Raw genomic sequence first — 23,797 nt, forward strand, 5'->3', positions numbered from 1 at the left:
ATGGCAATACTTCATTCACTTGTTTTATTCTGTCTTCATAAAATTTGGTCAGAATGTTTGTTCTCATGAATTCTTGGACAATTTTCAAATCTGGGTCATGTTGGGTCAAAAACTAGGTCACTAGGTCAAATCATAGGAAAAGCTTGTAAACACTCTAGAGGCCACTTTTTTTCTTCAATCTTCCCAAAACTTTGTCAGAATGTTTGTTTTCATGAAATTTTGGACAAGTTCATGGGTGATGTTGGGGGAAAAATAGATAACTAGGTCAAATCAAAGAAAACGCTTGTTTACACTCAAGAGGCCAGGTTTTTTGGTCCAATCTTAATGAAAATTGGTCAAAATATTTGTCTCCATGAAATCACATGGTAAAACATGTTTTCACTGTTATGGTGTGTTACACAGGTGAGTGACATAGGCCCTCTTGTTAAGGGTTTTGAGCAATGCAAACATCTTGATGATCTTAAGCTTAAGTTTCAATCTGGGTCAGGTGGGGCAAAAACTAGGTCACCAGGTCAAATAAAAAGTAAAGCTTGTTAACAATCTAGATGCCACATTTATGAGTATATCTTCATGAAACTTGGTCAGAATGTTAAACTTGATGATCTTTAAGTTAAGTTCGTTAGGTCATGTTGTATCAAAAACTAGGTCACTAGGTCAAATTAAAGGAAAAACTAGTTAACACTCTAGAGGCCACATTTATGACCATATCTTAATGGAACTTGGTCAGAAAGTTAATCTTGATGATCTTTAGGTCAATAGTCAGGTGAGCGATACAGGGCCTTCATGGCCCTCTTGTATTAATTACTGATTATTTGCAAAATTTGATAAAAGTCTACAAATATGGATTCTGGCAGCATTGTTTTTCTCCCTTAGATTTAGGGATATTAAATAACAATGTAAAGCATCCCTAGATCTGTGCTCTTGCTCCATACATTGTCCAAGTAGATTCAGGGCTGTTTCCCTATGTCCCAGGTTTGGTTCCCAGTCAATGGTCCTGACAAGGTTAGACAGTGCTTCTTGTTTATCATTTTGTCTCTCAAGATGGCTGTAGGTCTTGTATTGTAGGAAGTAGAGGTAAGGCAGAGAATCCACCACAGCACAGTCCATCCAGTAATCAACTATACCTCTGGAAGCCATGTCATCTTGTGTAGATCTAAATATTTCATACTGTAGTTCAGTCGGAATGCAGTTATTTTCATGTGGTAAAAATCTGACACAAGATGCTGTAATATTCTGTATAGCTTCTTCATTGTGATTGTCAGAGATTGCATTGAATCCTCTTCTTAGAGCTTGACGGATATACTCATGGCAATAGCAGATAGGCTCAACAATGCTTAGATCATAGTTTTCTTCAATATCTCTTAGAACAATGTCTGTTCTTTGAGTGTCTCCTAAACAGTAAAACATGGATGCAAGTTTTAGTTTACTAGAGGAAACATCTGTATTCAGACCCAGTGAGATCCAGGTGAGAGCCTCTGCTGATATAGCATTATACTGTTGAATGCTGTAGGATGCCAGGACAGATCCCAGGGTTGTACAAAACCTTGGTGCAAGAAGACAGCAAGCTATTCTGTCCACTCCTTGGCATTGATTAGATATACTGACTAGATTGAAAATGTATTTAAGCAGTGTTTGTATAGCTTCTTCATAACTACTGTTTATAACAGGATGTAGACAGATCTTTATACTGTCATCAGTTGTCATTGCACTTTGATAAACTAAGGAACCTGAAACAGTTTCGCATGTTTTGAATGTGAATAAAGTATTCATTTTCAGCAGAAGCCTTGAACCTAGTTCATCACACTTAATCCCCAGTAATGCTGTTCCTTCACTGTTTATTATAAACCTTAGTATATCAAGAATGTAAGGTTTCACCTGAGGTGAAATCTTCCCTCTCATTAAATTATTTCCAGGTATGATGAAATGTGGACAATTTTCAATTGAAATACTATGGTACAGCACAAATAAATATAATGATAGACATGCCAGTAAGTTATTTTCTTTCCAGATGTTAGAATGTGTGTTTGCAATACAGTGAAATAGCACTGTTTTACACATGTAACTTGAAATGGTATCTTTAAATTGTGGATACTTGAAGAATGTTTTTAACATCATCTTCATTGAGACATAACATCGAATCTGTGTAATATTAAGATTAAACATTAAACACTTTTCGGCTAGACATGTTGATACTCTCCATTCAAGGTCCTCGTGTCCACTGCCCTTGCTTCCAACTGGAACAACAAAACAACTAGTATTGCTACAATATCTCCTTATATCAACTGAAGGCCATTGTCCTCGACAGACTAACCGTTGTCTAGCTTGTTGGGGCCATGATTTACAGAAGAAAGCATAAACATGGTCAATATCATAATACCCAGGCTTTTCTGTAAATGCTGGTCCATTTCTTACTGCTTCCCCATAAATGTGAGCTACAGCTGCAGATATAACTTTATTTTTGAAAAGGATTCTTCCTGTTCTGTCTCTGAAATGATCTTCAATATGTACATTATTGCATGGAAGAGGAGCGTCACCTCTCAGACGTTGTAGAAGACAATAACCAGGTGATACAGTCTCATCCTGGATCACCAAGTAATTGGATACACCAAGTTCCCAGTTACACCAGTCTTGTATCACATTTAAGTTGTTATAACAGAGAAGTAGATCAATGTCTGAAGAAAGTTCAGGTGTAGTTGTGCCTTCAGATCTGCTGCCTAAATAGTATAATGAACCTTTGAGATCGTCTAATTGTAGTGATATTGATCCTATAGATTCTGCCAGCAGCCAAGTTCTTCTTTGCTTTGTTACAATTCTTTCATCTACCCCTATATCAGCAAGCACTTCTGACAGTCTCACTGATACATTCTCAGTATAGCCAGGTTGTTGAAACATTCTGAAATTAATGAGTGAAAGTGTTAAATACATTGTATACATATTCTCAATATAGCCAGGTTGATTAAACATTCTTATAATAAATAAATGAACGTGTTAAATGTACATATTCTCAATACAGTCAAACTTCATTAACTTGAACTAGTTGAGACAAACAAAATTTGTTTGGGTATTCTCAATACAGTCATTTGAGACAAACAGAATTTGTTTCTGTTATCAGTAGTTCAAGCCAACAAATAATATACATTACACAGGGATTTTGCCCGAACCTGATCATGAGTTTGAGTGAAGGGTGATCTTTGAATTCTCTGAGTTTGAGCCAACGGACTTTGACTATATAGCCAGGTTGTTGAAACATTAATTTTAGTATGAATATTAATTAATGTATGAAAGTGTTAAATATACATATTCTCAAAAAAGCCAGGTTGATGAAACATTCTGAAAATAATTGTTATGAGTATAAAGACTTGCTCCTTGTCTTTATCTTGCCCTGTAGCATTTCATGGTGGAATACTGTGAAATTGATTTTTATTTTAATGCTGTGTCTGTTCCATGAAATTAACTCCAAATGAAAAAGTTAAATTCCAATTCATTTTATCTTCAAAAACGTCTTTAAACTGTTTGAAGATTGGGAATTGATTTATTTTCAATCTTTAAATATTTGTTTGTTTGTTTTGGGTTTAATGCAGTTTTTCAACAGTATTTCATTTATGTAACGGTTATGGCACGCCATTTGTCCAATAATAACGATAGATAAACCAGGTTTTTCTAATACTAACCTATATTTTCAAGCAAAAACATAGGATAACGCCGTAAACCATAGTTCAAGCCCGTAAACGTAGGTTCTGCTTGTAAACCCAAATTCACTGTCATAAACATAGGTTCATGTTCATAAACTATGGTTTACGAGCGTGAACTGGGGTTTACGAGCGTAAACATAGGATAACGACCATAATCATAGGATAACAATCAAAATTCATAGTTCAATTGAGAAACCTAGTTTATCAAATGTAAACCATGGTTTACAGTCGATATATTAGGATTATAAAATCAACTATGAATTTCGGCGTGAACATGGGTTTTATGGCCAAGAATCATGTTTATGGACGTGAACCTATGTTTACAACTGTGCACCATAGTTTACGGACGTGAACCTATGTTTACGGACGTGAACTTGTGTATACGAGCATGAACCTAGGTTTACGTTCGATAAACTAGGTTTCTTGAACAAAACTATGATTTTCGGCCGTTATCCTATGTTAATGACCGTGAACTTTGGTTTACGACCGTGAACATTGTGCTGACCACGTTTGAAAAGTCAAAGTTTGAAAATATCTCCAGTAAAAATCTAACATGACTGTATTAATTACCCAGTGAATATTTATAAATAAATTATCATATAATTTTGTAATAGATTTGTAAAAGATTCAGGCAAATCCATTACATTCCCCCTTCACAAACACACCCCACCCTACACTGTTTGTTTTAATTTAATGGTACTGCTAAAGCCTATTTTTTTGTTGTTTCATAATGCCAATGAATCAGAATACATTACCTTCACATTTTATCTCTCTAAATTCAAACCCTATGATAAAAAGCAGTTCTGGATAAAATTGTATTTCTTTGACATTTGTTTATATTAGAAAATTGCAAAACTTAATACTTCCTCTTTCTGTTTCAAAAGGAAGATATTTTAACTGTTTTTGCTATTCACTTGTTACTTCAGTAATCTTTTGTAATTGTAAGATAACTCAATAAGTATAAATTCTAAAAAAACATTACAGAGCTGTTAGGAAATTATTTTGTTGTTACCAAAAAAAAACACAACTACTTCTAATAAAGTTTGTAGCATAATGTACAGTACCTGCATAATGCACCCCTTCATATTTTAAATGGTCTTGCTTTAGCCTAAGCTGAGAATGTCCCTTTAACTTTTATCCTGCTAAATTCTAAAATAGACTGTTCTATAATTCAATTTGGGCAGTACCATTTATTATTCGAAGGGGAATTCACTGAGAATTTACTGACTGAATAGTGAACAGTGTAGACTGTGATCAGCCTGCATGGACCTTTGTCTGCACTGGTCACAATGGCAAAATCACTTGCCACCAGCAGGCTAAAGGTTAAAGTACTTCTTCTTGTACACTGATGATGGAATCAAGTTTTGTGTACAGTGCAGAAATTAATTGAATCCTAAATTTTCAAAAGTTTTTGTAAACATACTTACGTAAGCTGGTATCTCAGTAACTACTGGCAGGAATAAAATGAACCTTTACACATATGTTTACTACTTTGATCTGATATGCTTTACAAAAGTTCCATAATTCTGTTTTGCAATTTACAAATATATGCCCCTGTTTCAACTTGGCAAGTTTTTGTATACCAGTATTATATTGTAAGCTGGTGTCTCGGTACCCACTATTGGGAATGGATTAAAATTTACCAAAATTGTTAACTGTAATGATGCAATTCATAATTTGGTTTAGCTTCTCCACAAATTTATGCTTCTTTGCAGTTTTGGTATTCATGCACACGGCTTTTGAATAGTCAAGTGTTGCTGTCCTCTGACTGCTTTTTAATGTTTTGTAGATTTTTTAGCTCACCTGATGCTCAGGTGAGTTATTGTGATCGCTCGATGTACGGCGTCTGTCGTCTATCAACATTTAGCTTATGTATGTGATAGAGGCTGTATTTTTCAATTGCTTTTCTTGAAATTTCGTCAGAATGATTGCCTTGATAAAATCTAGGCTAAGTTCGAAAATGGGTCATCTGGGGTCAAAAACTAGGTCACTGGACTAGGGACTGCATTTTACACTGGATCTTCATGAAATTTGATCAAAATGTTTGTGTGGATGAAATCTAGGTCAGTTTCGAATATGATTCATCTAGGGTGAAAAACTAGGTCACCCAGTCAAATCAGAATCGCATTTAAAGCAAGATATTCATTAAATTTGATCAAGCTGTTCTCAGGTGAGCGACCTAGGACCATTTGGTCCTCTTGTTCTTATTTACACTCTTTGCTACCAAAGGATCTTCTCACAGATTTTATTGATTATGTTTTGTATTTTCAGTACACCATTACACAGTGCAATATTCTGTAAAAACAAACCAGTATTTAAAGTGTTGTTACATGAAGGCAAACCAAATTTAGAACTGAAGAATGCCGATGGACATACTGTTCTCTGGCTGGCCTTACAAGAGGTAAAAACATTCTGTGGAATCATTTTTAGCTTGACTATTGGAAGAATAAGTAAGCTATCCTACTCACCATGGTGTCGGCATCGGCATCACACCTTGGTTAAGTTTTTCGTACCTGTCCACATATTAACAAAACCTTTTGAGATAAAGCTTTGAAACTTTCAACACTTATGTACCATCACCATGTCCAGTTTTAGGCAAGAGTACATAACTCCATCAAGGATTTTGGCTAAAGTATGGTCCCTTTTAGCTTATGAATCTTAAGTTTTTCGTACCAGTTCATATTTTGTGTAAACTGTTTGACATATGGCTTTGAAACTTTTATCACTTATTATAACAGTCTCTATCTGTAGGCAATAGTACATAACTCTGTCATTTATTTTGGCTGAATTATGACCCTTTTTGGTCTTGGAAATTGGTTCAGTTTTCGTACAAGTCAATGTTTTGTCAAAATATTAGACATGTGGCTTTGAAACTTTGAACACTTGTTTATGGACATGATCTTCATCTGGCCCATTTTGGACTTGGAAATTGGTTCAGTTTTCGTACAAGTCTATGTTTTGTCAAAACTATTTGACATGTGGCTTTGAAACTTTGAGCACTCACTCACTTATTGTCATGATTTCCATCTGTAGGCAAGAGTAAATAACTCTGTCAAATATTTTGGCTGAATTATGGCCCTTTTTAGACATGGAAATTGGCTCAGTTTTTGTACAAATCAGGGTTTTATCAAAACTATTTGACATGTGGCTTTGAAACTCTGAGCACTTGTTAATGGTATGATCTTCATCTGTAGGCAAGAGTACATAACTCTGTCAAGTTTTTTGGCTGAATTATGGTCCTTTTTGGTCTTGGAAATCAGTTAAATTTTTCATACCAGTCCATATTTTGCCTAACCTGTTTGTCATATGGCTTTGAAACTTTGACCTCTTGTTTACTGTCATAGTCTATATATGTAGGCAAGATTTAACATAACTACGATAAGGACTTTAGCTCAGTTATAGCCCTTTTTTGACATAGAAATTAGTTAAGTTTGCATACCATACCATATTTTGTCTAAACTTTTTGATATATGGTTTAGAAACTTTGAACACTTCCTTACCATCATGGTCACACATTGCCATATAGTGCAAGACTTACCCAAATCCACAAATACAGGTACATTGTTTGTCTTATCTGTTTTTCTTCTTTTGTCTTGAAATCTCTGGAATTCAGTTTTGCAGATTGACTCAGTTATTAAATCCATAAATTTGTATTTGGTACCAGGAAATATGCCATTATATTGAATATGTTATTATAATAAATTTAAGCAATGATGTACAGGCTAGGTTTATTTTTATCACCTTTTAGCAGATACTCATATTTGTTTATGCAATATGTACTTAACCTTTAGCCTGCTAAATTTCTGAAATGGACTGGTCCATCACTCAGTTTAGGCAATACCATTTATTATTTGAAGGGGTGTTCACTGAAGATTTACTGACTGCATAGCGAGCAGTGCAGACCATGATCAGCCTGCACAGATCTTGGTCTGCACTGGTCGCTTAGGCAGAATCACTTGTCCCCAGCAGGTTAAAGGCTAATACATTAAAATTCATAAAACAACATAAGATATGAGAACAAATTGAGATTATAACCAAAAGATATCTCTTCCAGGGAGAATCTGTAGATGGCAGGACGGAGGACATTTACAGTGAAGAGAGTTTTGCAGCACAGCTACTGAAACATGGAAGTGATCCCAATGCTACAGAACCGGAGTCAGGTTATTTTGAAGAAACATTTTAGTTTTCCCGGCTGCCTCAGTTAGGATGGGGCTTAATTTAAATCAAAAGCACATGAAAATTAATGTGTGTCCGATATCAAAACGACAAACAAAAAGGTGGAGGTATATACGAAGGGTCATTATAACAGTAGCTAGATCTTCTGAGATTTCCTATTCGGCTCTCATGGATTTTGCCAGGATGGATAACACTTGGGCGCTTGCGCACCTCATGTCATCTGACCTTGCAAAATTCACTTGAGCTGAATACAGTATCCCAGACCAAGCTACTATTATAGGGAATCAATCCTATCAAATTACCGAATGAGATATGCTATCGAATTAAAAAATGTGTACTTCTGGTACGTGCACAGAGCATCTGACTCCAGATTTTTTGGAAGAATACGCCTTTTCCTTGTGCCTAATAAGCATTCACATAACTTGTCCAAACCACAACAGCTTGCACTGGCATTGGTGCAAATATGTGCAGTGTTGTTTTTTTATTCCAAAATCTACTTTTAAATAGATACAAACGTATATTTGTGGGCAAGCTGATGAACTGTAATAATTGAAAAGAAAACGAATGACTAAAGCGGTAAACACAAGTTATTTCCCGTCAAGACTGAAAATAGCATAATCTTTGACAATACTCAATATGAGGGATGAAATTAAAAGAAAGAAGAAGAGAGGGCGCGTGTGTTAACCCTATTTATAGGTGATACAGTACTAAATTCTGCATCAAGTTATGTCTGTTTACAGGTGATACGGTACTACATTCTGCAGCAAGATCTGGTAACGAGAAGGCAGCTATATTCCTGGCTACCCATGGTGCCAAACCTGGACAGGCTAACCATAAGGTATAATTGTCGGACCTGCATTAGGCAGCCAGTCAAGGGTCTGATATTGTATGGTTGTTTAAGGCAGATGGAAATAAGAACAAAATGTCAGTACGGGAAGTAAGCTGAATGACTGCTTAAGGTGCATGACTGCTTATTACAGATGGCTGCAAGGGCAGATTTAACTTTAATTGGTCCGTAGTTCATTTAAGATGTAAATCACGAGTGATTAGAAAACATTTGTGTATGAAACTTATGGTTATGTTTAACCCTTATGCTGGACAAGATTGATTCTGCCTTTGTGGCCAGTGTTGATCATGATCAGCCTGCATATCTATGCAGTCTGATCATGATCTGTACTGTTCGCCATTCAGTCAGTATCTTTTTGGTAAGAACCCCTTTAAATGGTTAATGATACTGTCCAAATTGTAAGATGGACAAGTTCATTATAGAAATTTTGCAGGGTCAGGGTTAAAGTATGTGGGGGCTGAAGCTTTCTTGCATACTTGTAACAAAATTTTGTATTTGATACCTAAAAAAATCAGAAGCGTTTACATTTATTTTCCGTTACTTTCAAAATTGTTTCAGTGAATGCAGTTTTGCATACATTTGAAATTTTTGATATCTTAAAACAAAAAATTATCAATTTAAGATGGCTGTTGGAAAAACAAAGCTTCTAAAATTACATCACACCATATATATGGTTGAAATCTAGTAAATGCACGTATCTCTCAGATGATGATGTGAAGAATGTAGACAAATGTAGTCAGATGTATATTGTGATTGCCTTTATATGATATTATGGCCATGTGAGGTTAGAAGAAATTATGAAACACTTTGGTTTTACAGGTTTATTGTTTCAAATGCAGAAGCAATGTAAATATACTAAAATCTAACATGGCTCAATTTGTTGTTAGTTAAAAATAAAAGGAAGACAAACGTTGTTTATTGATCAATAAACAATGGTTGACATGGGAACCAATGAGAGAACATAATGTAATAAACTATGACATCACATTGCCAAATGACATCTAGTTCATTTCTACTGTGATGAAATACATCAAATTTATCATAATTTTATCCTTTATTTTTTTTTAGCAAGTTAAAATGAAAATATATAAAACCATCTTGTAGTTTATTAATAAAGGGTCAGTCATGACAGTATTGTACACTTTTACGTGGCACATTTCAATGAACATAATTATTTTGCAGGGTGAAACTCCATTACATATAGCATGTGAGAAGGGCCTTACAAATCTTGTAATAATTCTGCTAGACAAGGGAAGTAACCCAAATGCTCAGACAGTGAGAGTGGAGACCCCTGGAGGCATGTTGACAGCCGATTTACTGTCGGAAACTGATACGGTGCCAGTATCACAGCAGACTCCGCTCCATCTCGCCTTGTTAAATGGTCATAGTGATATAGTCAACGTCTTCCTACAGTTTAAATGTATGTTTATGTTGTTAATATATTAGTTTTAATTATTGTAAAATCAGTAATATTCTTGGGCTGATTTTGTTGAATCAATCCACAAAATTTAAGTTACTTCCTCTATAGAACTAAGCCATAAAATACGGTCAGTCTTATGATACAGAACTCCCCTAGGAAAGAAATTGTCTGAAATAAGGATGGTCTCAAAAAATGGGTAAAATTGCACTATTTTTAGGTAAATAATGAGTTTTAAGATTAAATTAATAATATTACATTTGAAGTTGCATAAAGTATGTGGCATGAGGAATGTACTGTACAGTCAAACCTGTGAACAAAGACCACAGATGGGAAGTGACATAGGTGGTCTTTCTTGATATATGTTTTATTCTAGATGGTCTTTATTCAGAGGTGGTCTTTAACACAGGTTTGACTGTATATATAATTGTGGCATTTAGATATGTTTAAAATAACTTAGTTATAAGCCTTTTCCTGATAAATTTAGTTGCTGTATTTACTAATGTTTCAAATGACCACATCTTGTTTAATAGAATGAAGTTGTGGTATCTAGGTATGTTATATGACCCCCGCTTTAAACCGTATCTGGTTTCAGTGCTGTTGTCTCATTTGAAGTTGTTTATAATGACTCAGTATTAAACCATTTCTTGTTACAGTGAAATTGTGATTTCTAAAGATGTTTAACATGACTCAGTATTAAACAATTAAATTTCGATATTTTAAGATATTTAAATGACTCAATTTTAAATCGTATATTGTTACAGTAAAAGTATGGTATGTAAAAATGTTTCAAATGATTTGGTATTAAACCATAATTTTGTTACAGAAGAAGTGTGGTATTTTAAAATGTTTAAAGTGACTCCGAATTAAACTATACCTTGTTACAGTGGAAGCTGCACAAAGCTCAGATAACAAAATTATTCCTAACTTCAACATCAAAGACTCAGACGGACAGACGGTGCTCGGTCTTGCACTGTGGAGCCACCTGTATGAGGAGGCGGGGAAATTGTTGGGGGCGGGGGCAAATATTAATGAGAAGAATACAGAAGGTCTCACCTTACTTCACCAAGCAATAGAGAAACAGGACATCTCCGGGGCATTGTTCTTAATAGAACATCAAGCAGATCTGACCATAAAGTAAGTATGATGGTGCTAATTTGTATATGAATTACATTTGTACATTGGATATTCATTTTGATGTGAATTACATTGGATATCCATTTAGATATGAATTACATTGGATATTCATTTAGATATGAATTAAATGTATATGAACTACATTGAATGTGTTTAAAAGTGTGTGGTGGCTACAGCTTCCCCTCCCATCTTCTCCATGTGTAATTTTAAACACAATCCAATGTATTTCATAGCTAAATGAAAACATACAGCAACCTGGCCATCCAAGATTCATTCTTAATTTTCACAGATGTATTTTCTCTTTCATTTTCAATATTTTGATTTATCCACTTCTGCTTTCTTTTAAGTAATTTCAGTGTTTCATGTTACCCAAGTTTGCACTATAACCTAATTCTCTACATCTGTCAGATTTGATTTAAGCCGAAAAAGGGTTATAAAGTTTTCTTGTACTACCAGAAGATTATTAACAGGGAATTGTTGATATTATAGTACAGTATTTTCTTGTTATAATCAATACATGTCAAATTCATATTCTGTGAAATCATTAATATTCGTGAGGGAGTAATTTCTGCAGATTTCATAGTTGTGTTAATCCATGAATTGAATGATATTATGTAAGATGCTCATTCTATTATCTTGGTAAGTGGAAACCAACAATTCATATCTTAACCTTTATCCTGCTAAATTTCTAAAATGAATTGGTCTATCATACAATTTGGGCAGTACCATTTACTATTCAAAGGGGTTTTCACTGAAAATTTACTGACTGAACAGTGAACAGTGCAGACCATGATCAGCCTTCACAGATGTGCAGGTTGACCTTGGTCTGCGCTGGTTGCAAAGGCATAATCACTTGCCACCAGCAGGCTAAAGGTTAATGAAGTAGCTGTTTTGGGCAAAACCATGAATTTTTTTATCCAGAAAATTAAATTATTGCATTGACTTTTATTTGTACTATTTTTAGAACAACGGAAGATGAAACTCCATTGCAGCATGCAATAAAGCGCCACCTACCGGTGGTTGTGGAGGTCCTGTGTCAGCGTGGAGTGGATATGAATATAACAGACAACAACAACAACTGTCCATTGTGGCAGGCACTAGATTCTGGTCAAGAAGATATAGCACAAACCTTGGTAAATATTGCTATTTTTCAGAGACATGAATTAGTGGTTTGAATATAAAGTAAATGAGAACTTTGTCTTAAGCTCACCAGAACATAATGTTGTCAAGGTAAGCTATTGTGGTACTTCACTGAGTTCTGCTCTGTAGTATATTGGTCACCAGAGCTTAACGTAAAGAAAAATCTATCAGTTACATCTTTCCTTTTACAATGTACGTGCTGTCCAATTTTGAAAAAAATATACAAAATTATTTTTTTGGTGACCTTCTACCAGAAATATTCAAAATATTTAAATTTATCAAAAAAACATGGCTGCCAGCAGACATGTTTTTTTCATATATGCTTTTAGGGAAAACTTCAAAAATCTTCTTGTCAGCATTCTCAACCATCAGAGGTGATTAATTTTGTTTGTTTCTTTGTTGAGCATGCACACTCGTAATTACTTCCGGGAGCAGTTTCAGCCGTTCAGTGTGTTGGCCATTATTTGGCATGCAGAATTGAAAATAATCTTAGCAACATGCTTGCTCACGATGAATTAAGACAATACTGCATGACTGTGATTAATAAAGATTAATTCTTCTAATTGCATGTTAAGAAATTTACTTCAAGAAATTAAAATGTTCGTAATTCAGCATTGAAAAGGATGCAGTCATGCTTTCATGGCCGATTTTGATTGGTTTGCAAAGATTTGTCGCAAAACATCGCTGATTGGCTGAAGTTTTTAGCTCACCTGAGCACGAAGTGCTCAAAGGTGAGCTTTAGTGATCACCCTGTGTCCGGCGTCCGTCGTCGTCCGTCGTCCGTCCGTCCGTCCGTCCGTCGTCAACAATTTGACTGTTAACACTCTAGAGGTCACATTTTTGACCCAATCTTAATGAAACTTGGTCAGAATGTTACCCTCAATAAAATCTTGGACAAGTTCGATATTGGGTCATCTGGGATCAAAAACTAGGTCATCAGGTCAAATCAAAGGAAAAGCTTGTTAACACTCTAGAGGTCACATTTTTGGCCCAATCTTAATGAAACTTGGTCAGAATGTTACCCTCAATAAAATCTTGGACGAGTTCGATATTGGGTCATCTGGGGTCAAAAACTAGGTCATCAGGTCAAATCAAAGGAAAAGCTTGTTAACACTCTAGAGGTCACAATTTTGGCCCAATCTTAATGAAACTTGGTCAGGATGTTACCCTCAATAAAATCTTGGACGAGTTCGATATTGGGTCATCTGGGGTCAAAAACTAGGTCACCAGGTCAAATCAAAGAAAAAGCTTGTTAACACTCTAGAGGTCACATTTTTGGCCCAATCTTAATGAAACTTGGTCAGAATGTTACCCTTAATAAAATCTTGGACGAGTTCGATATTTGGTTATCTGGGTTCATAAACTAGGTCACCAGGTCAAATCAAAGGAAAAGCTTGTTACGCTGTAGAAGCCGCATTTATGACTGGATCTTCATGAAACTTGGTCAGATTGTTAATATTGATGATCTCAAGGTCCAGGTTGAATCTGGGTCATGTAGGATAAAAAACTAGGTCACCAAGCCAAATCAAATGAAAAGCTAGTTTACACTGTAGAGGCCACATTTATGACCATACCTTAATGAAACTTGGTCAAAATGTTAATCTTGATGATCTATAGCTCAAGTTCAAATCTGGGTTAGGTGGGGTCAAAAACTAGGTCACCAGGTCATATCAAAGGAAAAGCTTGTTAACACTCTAGAGGCCACATTTATGACTATATCTTCATGAAACTTGGTCAGAATGTTAAACTTGATGATTTTTTAGGGCAATTTTGAATCTGGGTCATGTCGGGTCAAAAACTAGGTCACCAGGTCAAATCAAAGGAAAAGCTAATTAACACTGTAGAGGCCACATTTATGACCATATCTTAATGAAACTTGGTCAGAATGTTAATCTTGATGATCTTTAGGTCAAGTTTAAATCTGGGTCAGATGGAGTCAAAAACTAGGTCACTATGTCATATCAAATGAAAAGCTTGTTAACACTTTAGAGGCCACATTTATGACTATATCTTCATGAAACTTAGTCAGAATGTTAAACTTGATGGTCTTTAGGTCAAGTTCGAATCTGGGTCATGTCGGGTCAAAAACTAGGTCACGGGGGTCAAATAAAAGGAATAGCTAGTTAACACTTTAGAGGCCACATTTATGACCATATCTTAATGAAACTTGGTCAGAATGTTAATCATGATGATCTATAGGTCAAGTTTAAATCTGGGTCAGGTGTGTTAAAAAACTAGGTCACTAGGTCAAATCAAAGGAAAAGCTTGTTAAGACTCTAGAGGCCAGATTTATGACTGTATCTTCATGAAACTTAATCAGAATGTTAATCTTGATGATATTTAGGTCAAGTTTGAATCTGGGTGATGTGGGGGCAAAAACTAGGTCACCGGGTCAAATCAAAGGAAAAGCTAGTTAACACTTTAGAGGCTACATTTATGACCATATCTTAATGAAACTTGGTCAGAATGTTGATCTTGATGATCTTTAGGTCAATAGGTCAGGTGAGCGATACAGGGCCTTCATGGCCCTCTTGTTTACTTGTAATGTAAGCAGATTAAAGTTATTGGGAAATGTTTTAATCAATGAAAATCCTAGAATCTTAGGGGAGATAGAACAGTTATTGAGTGTCTTGAAATTACAGAGTATTTTACATCCCAGTGACATTTATATTTTGATCTACACAGGTCTAGTGATACCAATTTTTATACGCCCGTCCGAAATACGGGACGTATTATGGGAACCCACCTGGCGGGCGGGTGGGATTTCGGACAGGTGGCATTCACAGACTTTGTCCGGTGCATATCTTCTTCATGCATGGGGGGATTTTGATGTAACTTGGCACAATTGTTCACCATCATGAGACGGAGTGTAATACGCAAGAACAAGATCCCTAGGTCGAAGGTCAAGGTCACACCTAGGGGTCAAAGGTCAAATTCAAGAATGAAAACTTTGTCCGGAGCATATCTTCTTCATGCATGGAGGGATTTTGATGTAACTTGGCACAATTGTTCACCATCATGAGACGGAGTTGCGCAAGAACCAGGTCCCTAGGTCTAAGGTCAAGGTCACACTTAGAGGTCAAAGGTCAAATTCAAGAATGACTTTGTCCGGAGCATATCTTCTTCATGCATGGAGGGATTTTGATGTAACTTGGCACAATTGTTCAACATCATGAGACAGAGTGTCTTGCGCAAGAACCAGGTCCCTAGGTCTAAGGTCAAGGTCACACTTAGCAGTCAAAGGAAACAAGAATGAAAACTTTGTCCGGATCATTTCTTCTTCATGCATGGAGGGATTTTGATGTAACTTGGCACAATTGTACACCATTATGAGATGGAGTTTCATGCACAGGTCCCTTCTTTAGAATTACTTCCCTTTGTTTTTACTATAAATAGCTTATATTGTAACTTTTTCATTACTGGTCGTAGGGAAAAATCGAGACCACTTTTCTGTAGTACAAAATGCATGTTACATCCAATTTTGAGGTGTCTTTTGACCTATCTCTGCCTAGTAAGATTTTTTTTGCGGACTTGCAATTTTTTTTTTTTTTTTTGATTTTGTTTTTAGCTCACCTGTCACAAAGTGACAAGGTGAGCTTTTGTGATCACGCGGCGTCCGTCGTCCGTCCGTCCGTCCGTCCGTCCGTCCGTGCGTGCGTGCGTCCGTAAACTTTTGCTTGTGACCACTCTAGAGGTCACATTTTTCATGGGATCTTTATGAAAGTTGGTCAGAATGTTCACCTTGATGATATCTAGGTCAAGTTCGAAACTGGGTCACGTGCCATCAAAAACTAGGTCAGTAGGTCTAAAAATAGAAAAACCTTGTGACCTCTCTAGAGGCCATATATTTCACAAGATCTTCATGAAAATTGGTCAGAATGTTCACCGTGATGATATCTAGGTCAGGTTCGAAACTGGGTCACGTGGGGTCAAAAACTAGGTCAGTAGGTCTAAAAATAGAAAGACCTTGTGACCTCTCTAGAGGCCATATTTTTGATGAGATCTTCATGAATATTGGTCAGAATGTTCACCTTGATGATATCTAGGTCAAGTTCGAAACTGGGTCACGTGGGGTCAAAAACTAGGTCATTAGGTCTAAAAATAGAAAAACCTTTTGACCTCTCTAGAGGCCATATTTCTCAATGGATCTTCATGAAAATTGGTCAGAATATTCACCTTGATGATATCTAGGTCAAGTTCGAAACTGGGTCACGTGGGGGAAAACACTAGGTCAGTAGATCTAAAAATAGAAAAACTTTGTGACCTCTCTAGAGGCCATATTTTTCATGAGATCTTCATGAATATTGGTCAGAATGTTCATCTTGATGATATCTAGGTCAAGTTCGATACTGGGTCATGTTGGATCAAAAACTAGGTCAGTAGGTCTAAAAATAGAAAAACCTTGTGACCTCTCTAGAGGCCATATTTCTCAATGGATCTTCATGAAAATTGGTCAGAATGTTCACCTTGATGATATCTAGGTCAAGTTAGAAACTGGGTCACTTGCGGTCAAAAACTAGGTCAGTAGGTCTAAAAATAGAAAAACCTTGTGACCTCTCTAGAGGCCATATTTCTCAATGGATCTTCATGAAAATTGGTCAGAATGTTCACCTTGATGATATCTAGGTCAAGTTCGAAACTGGGTCACGTGGGGGTAAAACTAGGTCAGTAGATCTAAAAATAGAAAAACCTTGTGAGCTCTCTAGAGGCACTATTTTTCATGAGATCTTCATGAATATTGGTCAGAATGTTCATCTTGATGATATCTAGGTCAAGTTCGATACTGGGTCATGTTGGATCAAAAACTAGGTCAGTAGGTCTAAAAATAGAAAAACCTTGTGACCTCTCTAGAGGCCATATTTCTCAATGGATCTTCATGAAAATTGGTCAGAATGTTCACCTTGATGATATCTAGATCAAGTCAAGTTCTAAACTGGGTCACGTGGGGGTAAAAACTAGGTCAGTAGATCTAAAAATAGAAAAACCTTGTGAGCTCTCTAGAGGCCATATTTTTCAATGGATCTTCAGGAAAATTGGTCAGAATGTTTACCTTGATGATATCTAGATCAAGTTCGAAACTGGGTCACGTGTGGTTAAAAACTAGGTCAGTAGATCTAAAAATAGAAAAACCTTGTGACCTCTCTAGAGGCCATATTTTTCATGAGATCTTCATGAATATTGGTCAGAATGTTCACCTTGATGATATCTAGGTCAGGTTCGAAACTGGGTCACGTGGGGTCAAAAACTAGGTCAGTAGGTCTAAAAATAGAAAAACCTTGTGACCTCTCTAGAGGCCATATTTCTCAATGGATCTTCATGAAAACTGGTGAGAATGTTCAGCTTGATGATATCTAGGTCAGGTTCGTAACTGGGTCATGTTTGGTCAAAAACTAGGTCAGTAGGTCGAAAAATAGAAAAACCTTGTGACCTCTCTAGAGGCCATAGTTTACATGAGATTTTCATGAAAATTGCTGAGAATGTTCACCTTGATGATATCTAGGTCAAGTTTAAAAGTGGGTCACGTGCCTTCAAAAACTAGGTCATTAGGTCAAATAATAGAAAAAGCTTGTGACCTCTCTAGAGGCCATATTTTTCAATGGATCTTCATGAAAATTGGTCAGAATTTTTTATCTTGATGATATCTAGGTCACATGTGCTCAAAAAGTAGGTCACTATGTCAAATAATAGAAATAACGACGTCATACTCAGTTCAACACTGGGTGATGTGGGGATAGGTGAGCGATTCAGGACCATCATGGTCCTCTTGTTTAAGATTAACTTCGCTTAGTTGTTACTATAAATAACTTAATGTAACTTTTTTATAATTGACCATAGGGAAAAACCAAGACCACTTTTCTGTGGTACAACATAGATGTTACTTTCAAATTTTAGGTGTATTTTAAGGTATCTCTACCTGGTAAGGAGATTTTTGTGGACTTACAAAAACAAAAGAATTACAATACTTACTAAAATTAAAATTCCATTTGCAAATACAGGTGTTAGTGTAAAGAAACTGCCGTAATTTGTTGTATATTTTACTTACAGGTAAAACACAGTTGTGATGTAGATCTGTGGTTGTCAGGTCCAGGAAACTGCCAACAAACATTGTTACATAGAGCAATAGATGAAAATAATGAATCTGTAGCATGCTTCCTTATTAGAAGGTAAGAACTGTAACCATGGTTACAAGGTACTATGAAATCATTAATATTCATAGGGGATTAATTTTCTTGGATTTAATGGTTGGGTCAGTTCATCCCAAATGATGAAGAAAATATCTATTCATTCTGTTTTCAAACTTTGAAACCCACAAAATCAGATCATCACTAAATAATCTTTTGAGCCAAAAACACAAAATTAAATGATTTCACAGTAAGCAGGGTTAACTGGAGGGGGTAGACAACTGATTGATACCGTATTTGGAATTTGGTACCCCCATTAGCTGTGTATGTAAACTTCATAGTAGCATATAACTATGCATTGCTTCCATTAATTAAATAAAATAAACTTGAAGCTTGAAATTTGCCAAATTCTGAACTGTGCCAAAAAAAATTTATTTACTTTATGAAAAAGAAAATACGTGTTACTTTATTTTACCTTAAAATCAAAATACTGCCTGCCTTTCCTTGAGATATTATATTTCTGCAAGATATTAGCTAAAATTTGGGGAAAAAGTACTGTATATCTTTTAGAAAATGTATTTTTTCTTCTTCTTTTTTTCAAGTCACTGTGATAAAAATAGCCCTCGCAGGCCCGGGCCTAATGGTGAAGGTGGAGAGGAGGCCAGGTAAGGGACTTTTGCTGAATTACCATAATATCTTTCTGCCTTTTTTCAGCTTCCAGGACTTCAAGGGACCAGTATTTGTTACCAATACTGCAGATCCAAGGTTATAAAACTGAGTTTAGAAAACAGTCTAAAAGTTTTAACATCTGATTGGTTGTTGCTGAGCACACTTCTGAAATTGACCAATGACAAGGTTGCTGTATAGACTGGTCTCCATTCTTAGTTTTATTAGCTCACCTGTCACAAAGTGACAAGGTGAGCTTTTGTGATCGCACAGCGTCCGTCGTCCGTCCGTGCTTCCGTGCGTAAACTTTTGCTTGTGACCGCTCTAGAGGTCACATTTTTCATGGGGTCTTTATGAAAATTGGTCAGAATGTTCACCTTGATGATATCTAGGTCAAGTTCGAAATTGGGTCATGTGCGGTCAAAAGCTAGGTCAGTAGGTCTAAAAATAGAAAAACCTTGTGACCTCTCTAGAGGCCATATATTTCACAAGATCTTCATGAAAATTGGTCAGAATGTTCACCTTGATGATATCTAGGTCAAGTCCGAAACTGGGTTATGTGCCATCAAAAACTAGGTCAGTAGGTCAAATAATAGAAAAACTTTGTGACCACTCTAGAGGTCACATTTTTCATGGGGTCTTTATGAAAATTGGTCAGAATGTTCACCTTGATAATATCTAGGTCAAGTTCGAAACTGGGTCACGTGCGGTCAAAAACTAGGTCAGTAGGTCTAAAAATAGAAAAACCTTGTGACCTCTCTAGAGGCCATATATTTCACAAGATCTTCATAAAAATTGGTCAGAATGTTCACTTTGATGATATCTGGGTCAAGTTCAAAACTGGGTTACGTGCCTTCAAAAACTAGGTCAGTAGGTCAAATAATAGAAAAACCTTGTGACCACTTTAGAGGTCACATTTTTCATGGGGTCTTTATGAAAATTGGTCAGAATGTTCACCTTGATGATATCTAGGTCAAGTTCAAAACTGGGTCAAGTGCGGTCAAAAACTAGGTCAGTAGATCTAAAAATAGAAAAACCTTGTGACCTCTCTAGAGGCCATATATTTCACAAGATCTTCATGAAAAATGGTCAGAATGTTCACCTTGATGATATCTAGGTCCAGTTCTAAACTGGGTCACATGCCATCAAAAACTAGGTCAGTAGGTAAAATAATAGAAAAACCTTGTGACCTCTCTGAAGGCCATATTTTTCATGGGATCTGTATGAAAGTTGGTCTGAATGTTCATCTTGATGATATCTAGGTCAAGTTCGAAACTGGGTCACATGCGGTCAAAAACTAGGTCAGTAGGTCTAAAAATAGAAAAACCTTGTGACCTCTTTAGAAGCCATACTTTCGAATGGATCTTCATAAAAATTGGTCAGAATGTTCATCATGATGATATCTAGGTCAAGTTCGAAACTGGGTCACGTGCCATCAAAAGGTAGGTCAGTAGGTCAAATAATGAAAAAACCTTGTGACCTCTCTAGAGGCCATATTTCATGGGATGTGTATGAAAGTTGTTCTTACTGTTCATCTTGATGATATCTAGGTCAGGTTTGAAACTGGGTCAGCTGTGGTCAAAAACTAGGTCAATAGGTCAAATAATAGAAAAACCTTGTGACCTCTCTAGAGGCCATATTTTTCAATGGAACTTCATGAAAATTGGTCAGAATTTTTATCTTGATAATATCTAGATCAAATTCAAAACTGGGTCACATGAGCTCAAAAATTAGGTCACTATGTCAAATAATAGAAAAAACGACGTCATACTCAAAACTGGGTCATGTGGGAACAGGTGAGCGATTCAGGACCATCATGGTCCTCTTGTTATCTATGAGCTAGGATAAATTCACTTGATATTTTAATGCTGATCAAAGAAGATACACTGTCAGCCTAAAGCTTTGATATTTTTACAATGGAGTAATTTGGGTCTGTAGTCAAATTTAATGTTGATGAGGTGCAGGGATCATCCTACAGGGCAATTTGAGCAATATCGTCTCTGTAGAATCGGCCACTTCTCCTAATTATTGCTTTCGGGCAAAATCCAAATTGCCGAGTTTTCAGACTGTTGTAATCTGTTTAGTGAAGTTGTAAAACTTGATGCACACATAGCATAATACATTCTAAATTCTGTGGAAAATTTGGACCTAGGATGATCCCTGGATCATGTGTATGAAAGTAGTACTTCTAAAATTGTAAATTTGGTCTTTAAAAGTAGTCCCCTGTCTGGAGAGAAAATTCAGCTTGCTGCTTGATATTGTTTAATGTAAGAAGGCTTTAAAAACATTCAGTGAAATGTGAAATATATCTACAGAGATGGTCAGACTCCCCTTCATCTTTCATGTGCCTGGGGTATGGAAATGGTTGTACAATGTCTGATGGAATTTGGTGCCGAAGTTAATACTCAGGTAGGCAATAGTACTAGAATATCCTGCTGCATTATGCTGAACCTAAACTTACATGAAGGAATTCGTAAATGTTTATCAATTTTTAGCTCACCTGTCACAAAGATGATATCTAGGTCAAGTTCGAAACTGGGTCACGTGCCATCAAAAACTAGGTCAGTAGGTCTAAAAATAGAAAAACCTTGTGACCTCTCTAGAGGCCATATATTTAACAAGATCTTCATGAAAATTGGTCAGAATGTTCACCTTGATGATATCTAGGTCAAGTTTGAAACTGGGTCACGTGCCTTCAAAAACTAGGTCAGTAGGTCTAAAAATAGAAAAACCTTGTGACCTCTCTAGAGGCCATATATTTCACAAGATCTTCATGAAAATTGGTCAGAACGTTCACCTTGATGATATCTAGGTCAAGTTTGAAACTGGGTCACGTGCCATCAAAAACTAGGTCAGTAGGTCAAATAATAGAAAAACCTTGTGACCTCTCTGAAGGCCATATTTTTCATGGGATCTGTATGAAAATTGGTCTGAATGTTCATCTTGATGATATCTAGGTTAATTTCGAAACAGGGTCATGTGCGGTCAAGAACTAGGTCAGTAGGTCTAAAAATAGAAAAACCTTGTGACCTCTCTAGAGGCCATACTTGTGAATGGATCTCCATAAAAATTGGTCAAAATGTTCACCTTGATGATATCTAGGTCAGATTTGAAACTGGGTCACGTGCCTTAAAAAACTAGGTCAGTAGGTCAAATTATAAAAAAACCATGTGACCTCTCTAGAGGCCATACTTTTCATGGGATCTGTATGAAAGGTGGTCTGAATGTTCATCTTGATGATATCTAGGTCAAGTTTGAAATTGGGTCAGCTGCGGACAAAAACTAGGTCAGTAGGTCTAAAATTATTAAAATCTTTTGACTTCTCTAGAGGCCATATTTTTCAATGGATACTCATGAAAATTGATCTGAATGTTCACCTTGATGATATCTAGGTCAATTTTGAAACTGGGTCACGTGCGGTCAAAAACTAGGCCAGTAGGTATAAAAATAGAAAAACCTTGTGACCTCTCTAGAGGCCATATTTTTCATGAGATCTTCATGAAAATTAGTGAGAATGTTCACCTTGATGATATCTAGGTAAAGTTCAAAACAGGGTCACGTACCTTCGAAAACTAGGTCAATAGGTCAGATAATAGAAAAACCTTGTGACCTCTCTAGAGACCATATTTTTCAATGAATCTTCATGAAAATTGGTCAGAATTTTTATCTTGATAATATCTAGGTCAAGTTCAAAACTGGGTCACACGAGCTCAAAAACTAGGTCACTATGTCAAATAATAGAAAAAACGACGTCATACTCAAAACTGGGTCATGTGGGAAGAGGTGAGCGATTCAGGACCATCATGGTCCTCTTGTTTACTTCGCCTATCTGAAATTTTTCAGTTTCAGATAGTAGAGCTTATGTTGTCTCCCTTTCATCAGTGTCAGCATCACAGAAGTTTCACATTTAAAGAGGTTTCTCTAAAACTACTGAGACTAATACTTTCAAAATATATATTTGGCATTATGAGGTAATCTCACAGGACAAGTTACATAACTAGCTGTTATTTTTGTCAAAATTATGCCCCTTTATAACTGGTTAAAGTTTTACATGTAAGCAGGTTTCTCAAAAACTGCTAGGCCAAATGCTTTCAAACATCAAACATGACTTTTGCAACATGAGGTGACCTCACAAGGCAAGTTACGTAATTCAAGGTGTCATGTATATTGTTTCCTGTGTGTTTTTAAACAAAATATGAAAAACTATAATATAAAATATAAAAAAGGGGCCTCCGTGGCTGAGTGGTTAAGGTCGCTGACTTCAAATCACATCGATGTGGGTTCGAGCCTCACTCGGGGCATTGAATTCTTCATGTGAGAAAGCCATCTAGTTGGCTTACGGCAGGTAGGTGGTTCTACATAGGTACCAGCTTGTGATGAAATAATGCACGGAGGGGCACCTGGGATCTTCCTCCACCGTCAAAGCTGGAAAGTCGCCATATGATATATAATTGTGTTGGTGCAACGTTAAACCCAACAAAAAAATAAAAATAAAAAAATAAATAAAATAGAAAAAAAGATTTTCAGCATCATTTTTCAGCATAATGTCTTTTGTACGATGGTTCTTTTGAACATGTTGTTGGCATAGGTATTAAAATAT

The 23,797-nt window shown here is 36.2% G+C and overlaps 1 protein-coding gene across 1 annotated transcript in view; it reads left to right on the plus strand.

The window, feature by feature from the left end:
• The window catches only part of LOC123533984 (rabankyrin-5-like), an 80,507-nt gene that overhangs the window by 21,257 nt on the left and 35,453 nt on the right, over positions 1–23,797 (plus strand). Inside the window, exons 9-17 of the mRNA XM_045315997.2 lie at positions 5,964–6,093; positions 7,747–7,852; positions 8,609–8,706; positions 9,898–10,135; positions 11,020–11,269; positions 12,234–12,402; positions 18,455–18,573; positions 19,134–19,196; positions 21,513–21,606. Coding sequence (XP_045171932.2) covers positions 5,964–6,093; positions 7,747–7,852; positions 8,609–8,706; positions 9,898–10,135; positions 11,020–11,269; positions 12,234–12,402; positions 18,455–18,573; positions 19,134–19,196; positions 21,513–21,606 — 1,267 coding nt within the window. The remainder of the gene's footprint in view (positions 1–5,963; positions 6,094–7,746; positions 7,853–8,608; positions 8,707–9,897; positions 10,136–11,019; positions 11,270–12,233; positions 12,403–18,454; positions 18,574–19,133; positions 19,197–21,512; positions 21,607–23,797) is intronic.

Source organism: Mercenaria mercenaria, chromosome 12 (assembly GCF_021730395.1).
Source record: "Mercenaria mercenaria strain notata chromosome 12, MADL_Memer_1, whole genome shotgun sequence".
Taxonomy (NCBI): Eukaryota; Metazoa; Mollusca; class Bivalvia; order Venerida; family Veneridae; genus Mercenaria; species Mercenaria mercenaria.